The sequence below is a fragment of the Perca flavescens genome, chromosome 5 (genome assembly GCF_004354835.1).
Source record: "Perca flavescens isolate YP-PL-M2 chromosome 5, PFLA_1.0, whole genome shotgun sequence".
Taxonomy (NCBI): Eukaryota; Metazoa; Chordata; class Actinopteri; order Perciformes; family Percidae; genus Perca; species Perca flavescens.
In genome coordinates, this window is record NC_041335.1 from 10,425,705 (window position 1) to 10,439,442 (window position 13,738).

Below are 13,738 nucleotides of genomic sequence, written 5' to 3' on the forward strand. Positions count from 1 at the left end.
TAAAGTGTATCCTTTGTATTTATGACATTTCATTACAAACATGAAGGTTATAACTTATGCGGCTGCATTTGCAGTATTACAATGCTGAGTCCAAGAGCTTTATTTTATATCATGTAACTAACTTATAATCACTGTATCTGTCATGCCAGAGAGTTGTTGTATCATACAAGGTAACAGTGAGTAGGTCCACAACGCGGGAGTGTTTGACTGCTTGGGACCCGACTTTGCCATGGTTACCCCAGGAAAAAAGGAAGGAGATGTTGGGAATTGCACATGGACATCCTCAGACGGCACACCAGCTTTACTTCAGAATAGTATCTTCACTTGCTGTAAGGAGAGAGTAAAATAAGTGGGATTAGTACATTTAGAATTTTACATAGCAAATATGGTTTAGTCTCCCACTTTATTGTGCAATGCAGCACCAAGTGTATTACACTGTATACTGGTGTTTCTATTATTAAATTCCACTTCCAGGAAACCGTGCAGCACGCAGTTGTATGCATGTGCAAACTGTGGCCTGAATATTTGACATGCAGGATTAAGGCTGTAGAGGCTACCTTCTGCAAGCGCCTTGGCGATGCGCTCCTGCTCCTCGCGAACCTTTTTCTCCTCCTCCTCAATCCTCCTCTCCTCAGCTGCAATTGGCTTCAGGTTTTCTGAGGAAATTAGTGGTTTATTTAAAAGACAAAAAAAAGAAGCTTTCATTATGTGAAGAAAATGGCACCCAATAATGACTGCATTTCAAAATTACATTTGGTAACATTATCTGAAGTGAACATCTTGTTAAGATGCACCAAGCAAATATGGTATCTATACATAGACTTGAGTGTCACATCCTCCTTAAATAAGATGCTGCAGGAACTGAATGAAGATCTATCGTCTTTGGCACTTTAACATTTTATGACCGTTAATCCATTAACTTGAGTTTATAATCTCATTTGTCAAGTTAATGCGAAGCATGCTTTTTTTTGTAAGAGGATCAGGTTTTAAACACAGTGTTTAGAGTGTTTTTCCCACCCTCCCGGTCCAAATTACTGTTATATTCAATATATTACTCTGGGTTTATCTCAGTGCACTGTTCCAGTAAAATGCATCATTACTAAGAATAACTCACCATATCTTTTTTTGCCATAGATGATTCCAGCAATCAAAGCTGAATACCTTGCGGTCTGTGAAGGAGAAAACCATGTCACTACAAAGTTTATGCAAATTCTCAATCATACAAGTGAGTGTTATTACTAAACTTGCCATTTTCGTATTTAAGATGTTTTGTCATTCATAGGTTCTACACCAATAGAAATGACAGACAGAATACCCAGTAGCCTTCGCTTTAGAAGTTCTAGACATCCTTACTTTCACTTTAACGGTCTATGCTTACTTAGCATTGCTTCCGTAATGCACATTGAACTCTGGACAGTGCTGGAGGAATTGAGACCTTGGTCATGGCCACAAATTACACATCTAACAGAGTTATTATTCCGATAGACAACAGTCTTTCCACCTGTTTGGAGTCTGTCAACACCAATAATGAACAGCAGTGGGCGATAACAAGGACGGCAAAATAAGTTACAGCTTAATTAAACACCCAAGGATGCGATACGGTTTATAAAATGGCTTCTACTGGATTAATGTCCATTAAATCCAATGGCATTCTATTTATAACAACTAGTTAGCTAACGCTAGCTACGTCGTTTCAATGGAGAGTCTGGTCTTAACGTTAGCTAGCAACGTCAAAGGTGAGGTTCCGTCAAGGCAAGTCGCACTTCACAATACCATTGAACATAAATTAAATAAACTGAACAAATGCATTCGCACAAATGCAAATAACGCTAAAGTTAGAAGTTGTAGTAACTTTAGCTATAAGCTAGCATGCTTCCTTGCTAACAGTTAGCAGGTTAGCGTGCTCTGTGTAGCTAGCTAACGTTAGCAACCTAAATACGAGGGCAAAAGGTAATTTACAGTAAACCACGAGTAACCCCTTTTTCACAACATGTAACGTTAAAGCAACACAAACCTTAATCAAAGGTGACACTGCAACTGGAGGCGCCATAATTTTACAGCAGGCTAACAACCAGAGGTCACTTTACCACCAGAGAGAAGACTGTGGGACAAGATACTTCTTCTTTGAGGATTTACTGCAGCTGATATGCTCATTGGTGAACTACTGCCATCTTCTGGAGCAAATGATCCATTTCAGTGGCAATTTATAGATTATTGTTCCGGACAGGAGTCCAGTGGCATCGTCCGTGATATGTCTACATTTATGATCCACTGGACAGGGAAACCTGATGAAGCTCCACAACAGACTATATTGTTCACCTCAGATTTCATACCTCTCAGTGTCCAGTTTATTAGGCATGCCTTTGTAAATGGAGAGTATAACAGCCTTGCCAAATCTAGCTTACCTTTATGATGATCGCCATTCATATCGTTATCAGTTTTTGTTGACGCTGTCGCAGTCGCACACAGTAGGCCTATGGATTGCCAGCTATTGTCATTTTGGACACTGGTTTGTTGTGTTGTTGGCAATGCTTGAATTGGTTTTAAAAAGTTGCTACTCGCCTAATTCAGCAGTATGATCATTGCATGTGTGTTACATATTTATATTCATACGTATCTTGTAGGTGACACGAATAGCCGACTATTTAACGATTCAATCTAAGGAGCCTGATTCGACTGCCAATCTCACATTCGAATCCTTGCGGTGTCTAAACATGTGGTTACGAAACAAAGGATCATTCCATTCGGGCTAGATGGTGGGATGCTCATGTCTGATTTTACATAGCATGCTTGTTTTTTCCTTATAAATATGATATATAGCCTATTTTGGTATAAATATCAGCCTAGTAAAATAAGATAGACTTTATTAATCCCACACTGGGGAAATTCCTGAATACTGTGAATAGAAATTAGAAGTAAGGGTAGTATACTTGTTGACAAAAATCAGAAGTGCTCAGAAGTGCTGGTAACAGTATTGAGTACTGGTGAGTTCTGGCCCATTTCAGGCACTGGTTGTTGGTCTGCATCAGTCTATGGTCTGTATTGTTGTCATCCTCCCTTTTTGACACAAATAGGACAAAATATTGTATATTTGAAACACCAGTCCATGTATGAGCAGTGTTAAAATCACCAGCAGTTGGAAAATGCTGAATAACACTATAGCCTAAGTTGTTTTTCCTCTATTATAACATTAATAGTAATACATGTAAGTAAACCAAGATGTATTTTGCATTTGCAAAGGTTATCCAGAACATAGATATAGAACCAGAAGGGGTCAGTAGAGATACATGCAGGTGAACAAATGTAGTATTCAGTCAATTAGCGCTTACCCACTGCTAGTACCAGCTTGGCTCGGCTGGACTCGGCGCCAAATGAAAATAGTTTCGTAAGTAGTAGCTACACTGTTTATTAATAACAGAGTATCAGACTGCATCGTGTGACACAGTTGCATGCATTGCAAGTCAATCATAGTGCATACTTCATAGGCTATTAAACATTGCAAACACGTAAAGGAGTACCAGTAATTGAAGGTGAAGTACACTTTGCAAGCCCCTGCAGAAAAAGATTTAAAACATTGCAGCTGCAATTATAAAGAAACTAATATTTTTCGCTCAGATCTATCCTACTGGTTGTAAACTGTCTCTCAAAAGGACATGTTTCAAAATCAGTTAGGCATAGAATTATATATAGATAAACAAAAAGATCAATGCCCTGAGAGCTGCTCTGGTGATAGTAAATACTTTTTCATTCATTCCCCAGTGCCCAGACCAAACCACAACTGTTGACAATATTACAATAAAAATTTAATCTGATTAAAGAGGACTGCTTGTAAAACATGATAAACATTTTTTTACATTTTAATTTGAAGTAACAACATCTTCCCACATTGGGTGACAATATCAAATGTGAGCATATTCCTTATATGCTTGTTCCAACTTCACTGAAGCCATGTGATATAGAGAAATATTCACATTTGTGCAGCTGTATAATTACATCAAATGTATCTATTGTAGATGTGTTTTGCATCATTGTATACATGTTTTCTCAAAATTCTGTTGTGGGTTTTAAGAATGGTGGTACACATACATTTCATTTGTAATGATGGACAGGTATGAAGAGTTTACCACTGAAAAGGAACTCTGTTTTGTGTAATTTCCATCCATCCATCCATCCATCTTCGTCCGCTTATCCGGTGTCGGGTCGCGGGGGGAGCAGCTCCAGCAGGGGACCCCAAACTTCCCTTTCCCGAGCAACATTAACCAGCTCCGACTGGGGATCGAGGCGTTCCCAGGCCAGGTTGGAGATATAATCCCTCCACCTAGTCCTGGGTCTTCCCCGAGGCCTCCTCCCAGCTGGACGTGCCTGGAACACCTCCCTAGGGAGGCGCCCAGGGGGCATCCTTACCAGATGCCCGAACCACCTCAACTGGCTCCTTTCGACGCAAAGGAGCAGCGGCTCTACTCCGAGCTCCTCACGGATGACTGAGCTTCTCACCCTATCTCTAAGGGAGACGCCAGCCACCCTCCTGAGGAAACCCATTTCGGCCGCTTGTACCCTGGATCTCGTTCTTTCGGTCATGACCCAGCCTTCATGACCATAGGTGAGGGTAGGAACGAAAACTGACCCGGTAGATCGAGAGCTTTGCCTTCTGGCTCAGCTCTCTTTTTCGTCACAACGGTGCGATAGATTGAATGCAATACCGCACCCGCTGCGCCTATTCTCCGACCAATCTCCCGCTCCATTGTCCCCTCACTCGCGAACAAAACCCCAAGGTACTTGAACTCCTTCACTTGGGGTAAGGACTCATTCCCTACCTGGAGAAGGCATTCCATCGGTTTCCTGCTGAGAACCATGGCCTCCGATTTAGAGGTGCTGATCCTCATCCCAACCGCTTGACACTCGGTTGCGAACCGATCCAGTGAGTGCTGAAGGTCGCAGGCCGATGATGCCATCAGGACCACATCATCTGCAAAGAGCAGCGATGAGATCCCCAGCCCACCAAACTGCAACCCCTCCCCACCCCGACTACGCCTCGATATCCTGTCCATAAATATTACAAACAGGATTGGTGACAAAGCGCAGCCCTGGCGGAGGCCAACCCTCACCTGAAACGAGTCCGACTTACTACCGAGAACCCGGACACAGCTCTCACTTTGGTCATACAGAGATTGGATGGCCCTGAGTAGAGACCCCTCACCCCATACTCCCGCAGCACCTCCCACAGTATCTCCCGGGGACCCGGTCATACGCCTTCTCCAAATCCACAAAACACATGTAGACCGGTTGGGCATACTCCCAGGCTCCCTCCAGGATCCTTGCGAGAGTGAAGAGCTGGTCCGTTGTTCCACGACCAGGACGGAACCGCATTGTTCCTCCTCAACCCGAGGTTCGACTATCGGCCGAACCCTCCTTTCCAGCACCTTGGAGTAGACTTTACCAGGGAGGCTGAGAAGTGTGATACCCCTATAATTGGCACACACCCTCTGGTCCCCCTTTTAAAAAGAGGAACCACCACCCCAGTCTGCCACTCCTTTGGCACCGTCCCAGACTTCCACGCAATGTTGAAGAGGCGTGTCAACCAGGACAACCCCTCCACACCCAGAGCCTTGAGCATTTCTGGACGGATCTCATCAATCCCGGGGCTTTGCCACTGTGTAGTTGTTTGACTACATCAGTGACTTCCGCCTGGGAAATCGACGACAATCCCCGTTATCCTCCAGCTCTGCCTCTAACATAGAGGGCGTATTAGTCGGATTCAGGAGTTCCTCAAAGTGCTCCCTCCACCGCCCTATTACCTCCTCAGTGGAGGTCAACAGTGTCCCATCCTTACTGTACACAGCTTGGATGGTTCCCCCTCCCCCCCTCCTGAGGTGGCGAACAGTTTTCCAGAAACACTTTGGTGCCGACCGAAAGTCCTTCTCCATGTCTTCTCCAAACTTCTCCCACACCCGCTGCTTTGCCTCTTTCACGGCAGAGGCTGCAGCCCTTCGGGCCCTTCGGTACCCTGCAACTGCCTCCGGAGTCCTCCGAGATAACATATCCCGGAAGGACTCCTTCTTCAGTCGGACGGCTTCCCTGACCACTGGTGTCCACCACGGTGTTCGTGGGTTACCGCCCCTTGAGGCACCTAAGATCCTAAGACCACAGCTCCTCGCGCCGCAGCTTCAGCAATGGAAACTTTGAACATTGTCCACTCGGGTTCAATGCCCCCAGCCTCCACAGGGATGCACGAAAAGCTCCGCCCGGAGGTGTGAGTTGAAAGTCTGTCGGACAGGGGCCTCCTCCAGACGTTCCCAATTTACCCAAGACTACACGTTTGGGCTTACCAGGTCTGTCCAGAGTCTTCCCCCACCCCCTGACCCAACTCACCACCAGATGGTGATCGGTTGACAGCTCTGCCCCTCTCTTCACCCGAGTGTCCAAAACATACGGCCTCAGATCAGATGAAACAATTATGAAATCGATCATTGACCTTCGGCCTAGGGTGCTCTGGTACCAGGTACACTTATGAGCATCCCTATGTTCGAACATGGTGTTCGTTATAGACAATCCATGACTAGCACAGAAGTCCAACAACAAACAACCACTCTGGTTTAGATCAGGAGGCCGTTCCTCCCAATCACGCCTCCAGGTGTCTCCATCATTGCCCACGTGTGCGTTGAAGTCCCCCAGCATAACAATGGAGTCCCCCACTGGAGCCCCATGCAGGACTCCAGTCAAGGTCTCCAAGAAGGCCGAATACTCCGAACTCCTGTTTGGTGCATATGCACAAACAACAGTCAGAGTTTTCCCCCCACAACCCGCAGGCGTGGGAGGCGACCCTCTCGTCCCGGGGTAAACTCCAACACAGCGGCGCTCAGCCGGGGCTTGTGAGTATCCCCACACCCGCCCGGCGCCTCACACCCTGGGCAACTCCGGAGAAGAAAAGAGTCCAACCCCTATCCAGGAGTATGGTTCCAGAACCGAGACTGTGCGTAGAGGTAAGCCCCACCAGATCTAACCGGTAGCGCTCCACCTCCCGCACCAGTTCCGGCTCCTTCCCCACAGAGAGGTGACGTTCCACGCCCCCAGAGCCAGCGCCTGCCGCCCGGGTCTGGTCCGCCGAGGCCCCTGACCTTCACTGCCACCCATGTGGCATCGCACCCGACCCCAACGGTTCCTCCCACAGGTGGTGGGCCCATGGGCTGGAGAGATGGGAGCCACGTAGCTTGTTCGGGCTGTGCCCGGCCGGGCTCCGTGGCAAACCCGCCACCAGGCGCCGCCGACGAGCCCGCCCGCCTGGGCCTGGCTCCAGGCGGGGCCCCGGCTTCCTCCGGGCAGGGTCACTCCATCTCTACCTTGCTTCTTCATTGGGGTTTTTGAACCATTCTTTGTCTGGCCCCTCACCTGAGACCACTTTGCCTTGGGAGACCCTACCAGGAGCACAAAGCTCCAGACAACACAGCCCTCAGGTTCACAGAGACACACAAACCTCTCCACCACGATAAGGTGATGGTTCACAATAGCCTAATGATAATATAGAGATATGATATGTAAATAGCAAGTCTAAACTAGTGGATACTTCTATTAATTATTTTTTTTATTTCTCTTTTTGACAGAAATGTAGTGTATATAAAATATGGTTATCTGTATACAAAAAGCAAATATTTTCATAAAACCGTCAGTCATACACCCTTGGAGAGAGTGAAGATAGAATAGAAACATGTGATCCCTCACTGGCTTCCCAACTACAAAAGCTGCCAAAAGCATATTATTTATTAATAAAAAAAGAAAAGAAATTAATGTTCTTGACAAAAGCAGCGGTTGAGCCTTTTCATTGTCCTGTTGGAAAATCTCACCTTCCCTCGATTCTTGGTGGAGGCTGTGTACTGATTGGACTTGAGTTTAGAGTAATAGTCTGAGAACTTGTTGAAGAGGATGGATATGGGCAGACCGTTGAGGATGATTCCAAAAGAGATGCAGATGAAAGCGAAGAGACGACCCAGTATGGTCTCTGGGTAGATGTCTCCGTAGCCCACAGTGGAGATGCTGACCTGGGGGGGAGGTGAGAGGGGTCAGTGGTGATGGAGAAACATGACTCACAAACCTTACCAGCAGGTTCAGTCAGTGTCCTGTTTAGTAGACCTGTGCTCATCCATGTGGCCAATTGGGGCATTTTGCACCTTTATAAAAAGCACTGCATTTTGCCTTTGTTAGACAACAAAGTAGGCAGTAGGATCAGATTAAAACTGGGAGCCAGGACATTCCCAATAATCTATTATTAATCCAGTGACACAGGTAAGTATAACAAGAATAAGTATACAACGTTAAAACTGAAACAATTAACAGAACAGACTGCAACACTGTGTTACTATTAACCAGTCCTAAGTTTGGAGCTCCTCTGCTCTGATTTAGGAGTGTACAGACTATGAAAGACCCAGGAAATTTAGCTGATTATGTGTTAAATGATATTTGATTCACTTGCTGCCATAAGGGAAAAATGTTTTTCAGTCTATCATGTGGATTGAGAAACAGTTGTCTTGGCTTCTATATCTCCCCCTTATTTTTGTGAATTGTCATTTTTACAAGCAAAATTAGCCATAGTTTGCGGATGGTTAATTTTTATACTCAAATAATTACATCGCATTTATTAGGACCCACTCTTCCAAAACTATTCAATTGCTGAACTTTATAATTACCAACAAAGTTTCATATTAGGAGAGGCAAATACTTCTTCTGCATATTTTCATGACTATCCATAAAATTCCATTAGATTTGCCTGGTAAAATTTGAGACACATCAAAATTTCTCTGCCTTATAACAACAGTATGTAGCCAGTCATCAGTGTAGCTTTCGCCTCATATTCTTTGGGAAAAGTGGTAGTGGAAGTCTCTTTCTCAGTTTTCCTTCTTCTTTCTGCAGATTTCCACAAAGTCGGACTGTGTTGTACAAATCTGTTCAAAGGGGTTAACTTACTTTTAGTGAGAATCCATTCATAGTTTCCTGCTAACAGACGTCAGCAAAAATGACATGTGACTCAAAGATGGCACACAATTCTTCAGCTTCTGTTTATATGAATACAACAGGAATCTGTAGCAGTGAGCAGTGCTTACAGTTCCCTTCACTATACCCACTACTATCATTCAGAGGATTATTATTTCTTTCCGCCTGAATCAGAAGTAAGATTCTACCACTCGGTCAAAGAGGGAGGGTAAGGATATGTTAGCGGGTTTATTCATAGGCAGTGAATCAAAGGTTTGTGTTAACTCAAATAAAGACCTTAACTCAGGACATTAACCAGGTTATTCCACTTTATAAAACTGAGCAGGTGCCATAAATACATCAGTACTGTAAAAATATACAATCGGTACTTTGAATGTTACCATCGACCACTTGAGTCACACATACTGTACCAAAGCATGAGGTGACACACCCTGCAGTAGAGCTGACCTCATTGGTTTTTGTAAGCCAGGTAGTGCTGGAGTGTAATCTAATCTACGTTACGCCTCAGGGACTATGTCAGCATTAAAGTCATTCGAGGACAGGACACTACATTTTACTTATGAATAAATAGGTTACATTGTTACTTAAGTGACTTATTTAACTTTTATAATATTAAGGCTTTGTGCTTTCCGTATTTTTTCTACTCTAGTAACTTTCCTCTATGTTCTTACTTCAGTCCTGCTGTTTTTTCCACACTACATTTGACAAAGATATACTTACAGCTGCCCACCACCATGCATGAGGAATGCTGGTGAAGTTTGTCTGCGGCATGTCATGCTCCACGGTGTAAACCATGGCCGAGAAGCTGAAGATGCCCATGGCGATGAAAAGGAAGAGGCAGCCCACTTGCTGGTAGCACTGACGCAAAGTGAAGCCGAAGGCCCGCAGACCTGTGGAGTGTCGCGCCAGTTTCAAGATCCGAAAGATTCGCATCAGTCTCATGATCCGCAACACCTGGCCCAGCTTTCCCACCTGCCCCACCGCCTGCATATCGGCCTCGTGCTTCATGTAATTCTCCTCACTGTCAAAGAACTCCAAGATGGCCTGCGCATGCTGAGGCAGGATGGCGATCAGGTCCACCACGTTGAGCACACTCCTGCTGAAGGATTTGAGGTCAGGAGTGGACACAAGACGGAGCAGGAACTCCATCGTGAAGAAGGCGATGCACATGGACTCCACGTGTTCCCAGTATGTCTTCCCGCTGAGCTGACCTGTGGGAGTTCTGTATTGCATCTCCTCCACCGTGTTGAGAGTCATGGCCACCAGGGAGATCAGGACAAACACGCTGGAGGCCAACGCCATCAGCTTGGCCTTGACGGATGAAAACGGCTTCTCCATCAAGTTCCAGATAGCTCTGCGCATCTGGCCCATAAACATGTCATGGAAGAGCTCCTCATTCTCCTCGATCTCCACCTCTGCCTCCAGCTCCCTCTGGATCTTCAGCTGATCGTTCAGCTCGTCCTGCCGCTCCTCGAAGGAGATGCGACAACAGCGGTGGGTGTTCTTGATCCTCACGCCCCAGTAGTTGATCTCCTCCAGGAAGTTGCGGGGACACAACTCGTCCTTGATCCACAGCACACCGGTCCGGTAGAAGTTGAAGATGCTGTGGAAGACATCTGGATCCCTGTCAAAGAAGTACTCATTGGTGGCCACAATGTAGTCATCACACAAGTCCAGCTTCATGTTGTGGTCCGTGTAGGTGGCCAGTCGTCCTATTCTGGTCTTTGGATATTTGGCAGCCGTTTTGTAGGCTATCTGGTAGGGCTTACCCCCTACATTGATGTTGATCATGTAGTTCTTCTTGGAGAGTGAAACATGCTTGGAAGAGCAATATATAGCTTTGTCATCCTGTTCTTCTTCGTACTCAGCATAAATGTCGTAGATGTCCCTGCTCAGCTCCTGCATGGAGTTCCATGTCTTCATGCAGCTTTTCTTGGCCAGCGGATAGGCAATCTCCGAGGGTCTTCGATTAATGTCTGAATCCGCAACTTTGTAGTTGGGGAAAAGACTCTGTCTCCTGTTCCACAAGTTGGCCACCTTGCTGATGCTCACCATGGTGATCCCCCCAGACTACACAGCAGACAGAGCGCTCAGATCAGCCAGCATTACTGTTGTCTAATACCCCCCTTTACTGTAACATAAGGGACAAGAGCAGGATGCCTCATGGCCCCATTAATGTTGCTGACTGAGAGGATCCGCGTGCTTACAGGACATCTAAATACCATTATCCCCTGCTGAGCTGCCAGGCTGACATGGTGTTGGCTCTGTGATATATCTCAACAAATGCCCATCATGAATTCATCATCTTTTATTTGATAAACATTTTATGATCCGAGCATAGTACTTAGAACTGATTTGGGTGATTTGAACACAGAAAAGACAACACTCAGTATTGTTTTCCTCACATTTATTTATGAATGCATGGACACTGCCATTCATTAATCTTTTTGCAATCCCTACAGATTACTCAAGGAAGTTATATTGGAAGGCTATGATTGGAAAATACCAATTCGCGTCTTGAGTCTTTGTGAAAAACGACCACACTTTGTGATGACTTTCAAAATACTTTGCAAATTTTTATTTTAGGTTAAGTGTCTTTTTCACATTTACAATTAATTGCTTCTGTTGGTTGTTATTGTGCAATGCTTCAAGATTATAATACTGTAGGGGAACAAAGGAAGGGCTGGTGGATACATAAAAGAGGATAAAGGCTCTAAGCATTAGCCTACTTTGTGATTAGGAGGGGGGTGCAGGGTTTTTCAGAAGTTGAAGTGATTCTAGGCCACAGAATCTAGAAAATTACCTTTTGTTTTGTTTTTTATATCAGACCTACTGTATGTAGATCAATAAGGCTGTGCCATGTCATTAAAAACATTCTCTTACCTAACACGTATAGTGATTTAACCAGATTGGAATTGGAAAAATAACTTTTCTTGCAACTGAGTCCTCGTATGGGTATCAGATTATGTTCCTGCTGATTAACAGCGCCGCCTGACCATAGATGGCATTCTGCAAGGCTACTGTCTGATAACATTATGAACCATTCAGTATATTAACCTTTATTTACCTTCCTGGTGCCAACTACACTTACTAGTTAAAACAATTAAGGATTTAGGTGGTTAAAGCATTTATAGATTTAAATAGAGCTACCAGACTTAAACTAGTCTTGTTAGTGTAGTGTGTCATGAGAACAAGAGGTGAACTGGATTTGTCATGCAAGCCACAGGGAAAGAAAGAAGAGGCCACAGATATATGATATGATATACTGAATGCCAGTGTTCGTCAAGCTTAATGGTTAATAATTTGCCTTTTAAAGCGAGACTGTAACTTTTGGACGAGGAAATAGCACAATCCTCCTCCTGGATAAATTGGATTAATTGACAATAAAATGCACCATTACACAGTTCAGTATACACTCATTTTCTGCTACATTCTCACTTGGTCTCCCTCTGGGTGGCTAATGTTAACTAATGTTATAATATAATATATAGCTCCTTTCACAGACAGTCAAAGAAACAGAGTCACAAAGTGCTTCACGTGATACAATTGTTAAAATAAGTAAAAGTAAAAAAGAAATATTATCAAACTTTAGATATGGTTGTGTAACTGACATTACTGACACTACTGCATTGTCGGCTGTCTTTATGCCTTTTCTCTACTCGTTTTCAAAATGTCATAGATAAAATTTAATTAATAAATAATAATAATTAATTAATAATTAAATTACTGAACAGCAGCCCCTGTAATGAAAGCCATTGAAATATCTAACTAGTAATGTATTATAAATAGCAGATGATATAATTCCTTATACAATGAAATATTACACATAGTGGGTCAAAAGAAAGATGTACTTTGCCTTGCCACTTGGTGCTTTCCATTTACTACACAATGGCAGCCACCCCTGCAGTTCAGTTTTATTATGCAGAAAAAAAGAAGTAAAATTAGTTATAGTCCAGGAAGCAGGATTGTCAAACAAAGCATCAATAGATATCTCCATCGGATTAATATCATCTACTCTCAAGGTCTACGGTTCCCTGTCTGTCACTATTGTCCTCAAGATTTATGGATCAGATTTAGCAGTTGACGTCCCTTCAAAGCTGTTTAGTAAAACAAGAATGTAGGTTATAAACCCTCATGTAGGTTTATAAAGCCTCACACACACACACACACATACACATATATACACACACATACATATATATATATATATATATATATATATATAAATAAGCTGGCCATTGAATTTCATGAACACAAGTTGAAGTACCTTAAGGAATGAAGATCCTCCAAGTAGAGCTGGAAATGAAGATGAAGGAGAGAGAGATGCAACTGTCTCAAATATCACAACAATGAATATGGAATAAAAATTGTTTATTAAATCATTTTTGATGTTTTGGGTGTTTCTTTAATATACCAGACAAATACTTGTAAAATACAGTCATTCACTCATTACATGTGAAAATGTATTAGATCCCAGCAGAAGTGTGACAAGGTAATGTCAAAAGTGACAATGCAAAAGCATCTCTGTAGGCAAGTCGTTCTGTGTGGTCTGTTGTAAATGGAGGTATATCTAGATTGTCATCCTCCTGTATCGGGGGATCTGGGCATCCATGCTGTTTCAGGTAGTTGTGAAGAACGGCTGTTGCAATGATAACGGTGCAGCATCTTCTTGGTTGGAATCTAAGTGTTTTCCGAAGGCACTGAAAGCGACTCTTCCAAACCCCAAACATGCACTCTACTAGTCCCCTAGTGCGCA

At 43.9% G+C, this 13,738-nt stretch overlaps 1 protein-coding gene and 1 long non-coding RNA gene across 2 annotated transcripts; both read right to left on the bottom strand.

Annotated features, from left to right (window-relative positions):
- On the bottom strand, nucleotides 1–2,185 carry LOC114555055 (uncharacterized). Its single transcript, XR_003692523.1, has 4 exons — nucleotides 2,015–2,185; nucleotides 1,115–1,169; nucleotides 558–656; nucleotides 1–327 (listed from the first exon to the last, which is right to left on the bottom strand). It is a non-coding gene; the product is annotated as an uncharacterized LOC114555055 (long non-coding RNA).
- Nucleotides 2,186–7,778: 5,593 nt separating this feature from the next.
- On the bottom strand, nucleotides 7,779–10,826 carry LOC114555403 (potassium voltage-gated channel subfamily V member 2). Its single transcript, XM_028577770.1, has 2 exons — nucleotides 9,703–10,826; nucleotides 7,779–8,033 (listed from the first exon to the last, which is right to left on the bottom strand). The coding sequence occupies exons 1-2, from the start codon at nucleotides 10,771–10,773 to the stop codon at nucleotides 7,779–7,781; spliced, it is 1,326 nt and encodes a 441-aa protein (XP_028433571.1). The 5' UTR covers nucleotides 10,774–10,826.
- Nucleotides 10,827–13,738: the final 2,912 nt, after the last annotated feature.

Bases quoted from the DNA above. Each gene is read 5' to 3' on its own strand.
- LOC114555403 (XM_028577770.1), bottom strand. From the start codon at position 10,773: ATGATCAACATCAATGTAGGGGGTAAGCCCTACCAGATAGCCTACAAA. The intron at 8,034-9,702 runs GTAAGTATATCT...CCTCCCCCCCAG, and splicing joins ATGCATGGTGGTGGGCAGCT to GTCAGCATCTCCACTGTGGG.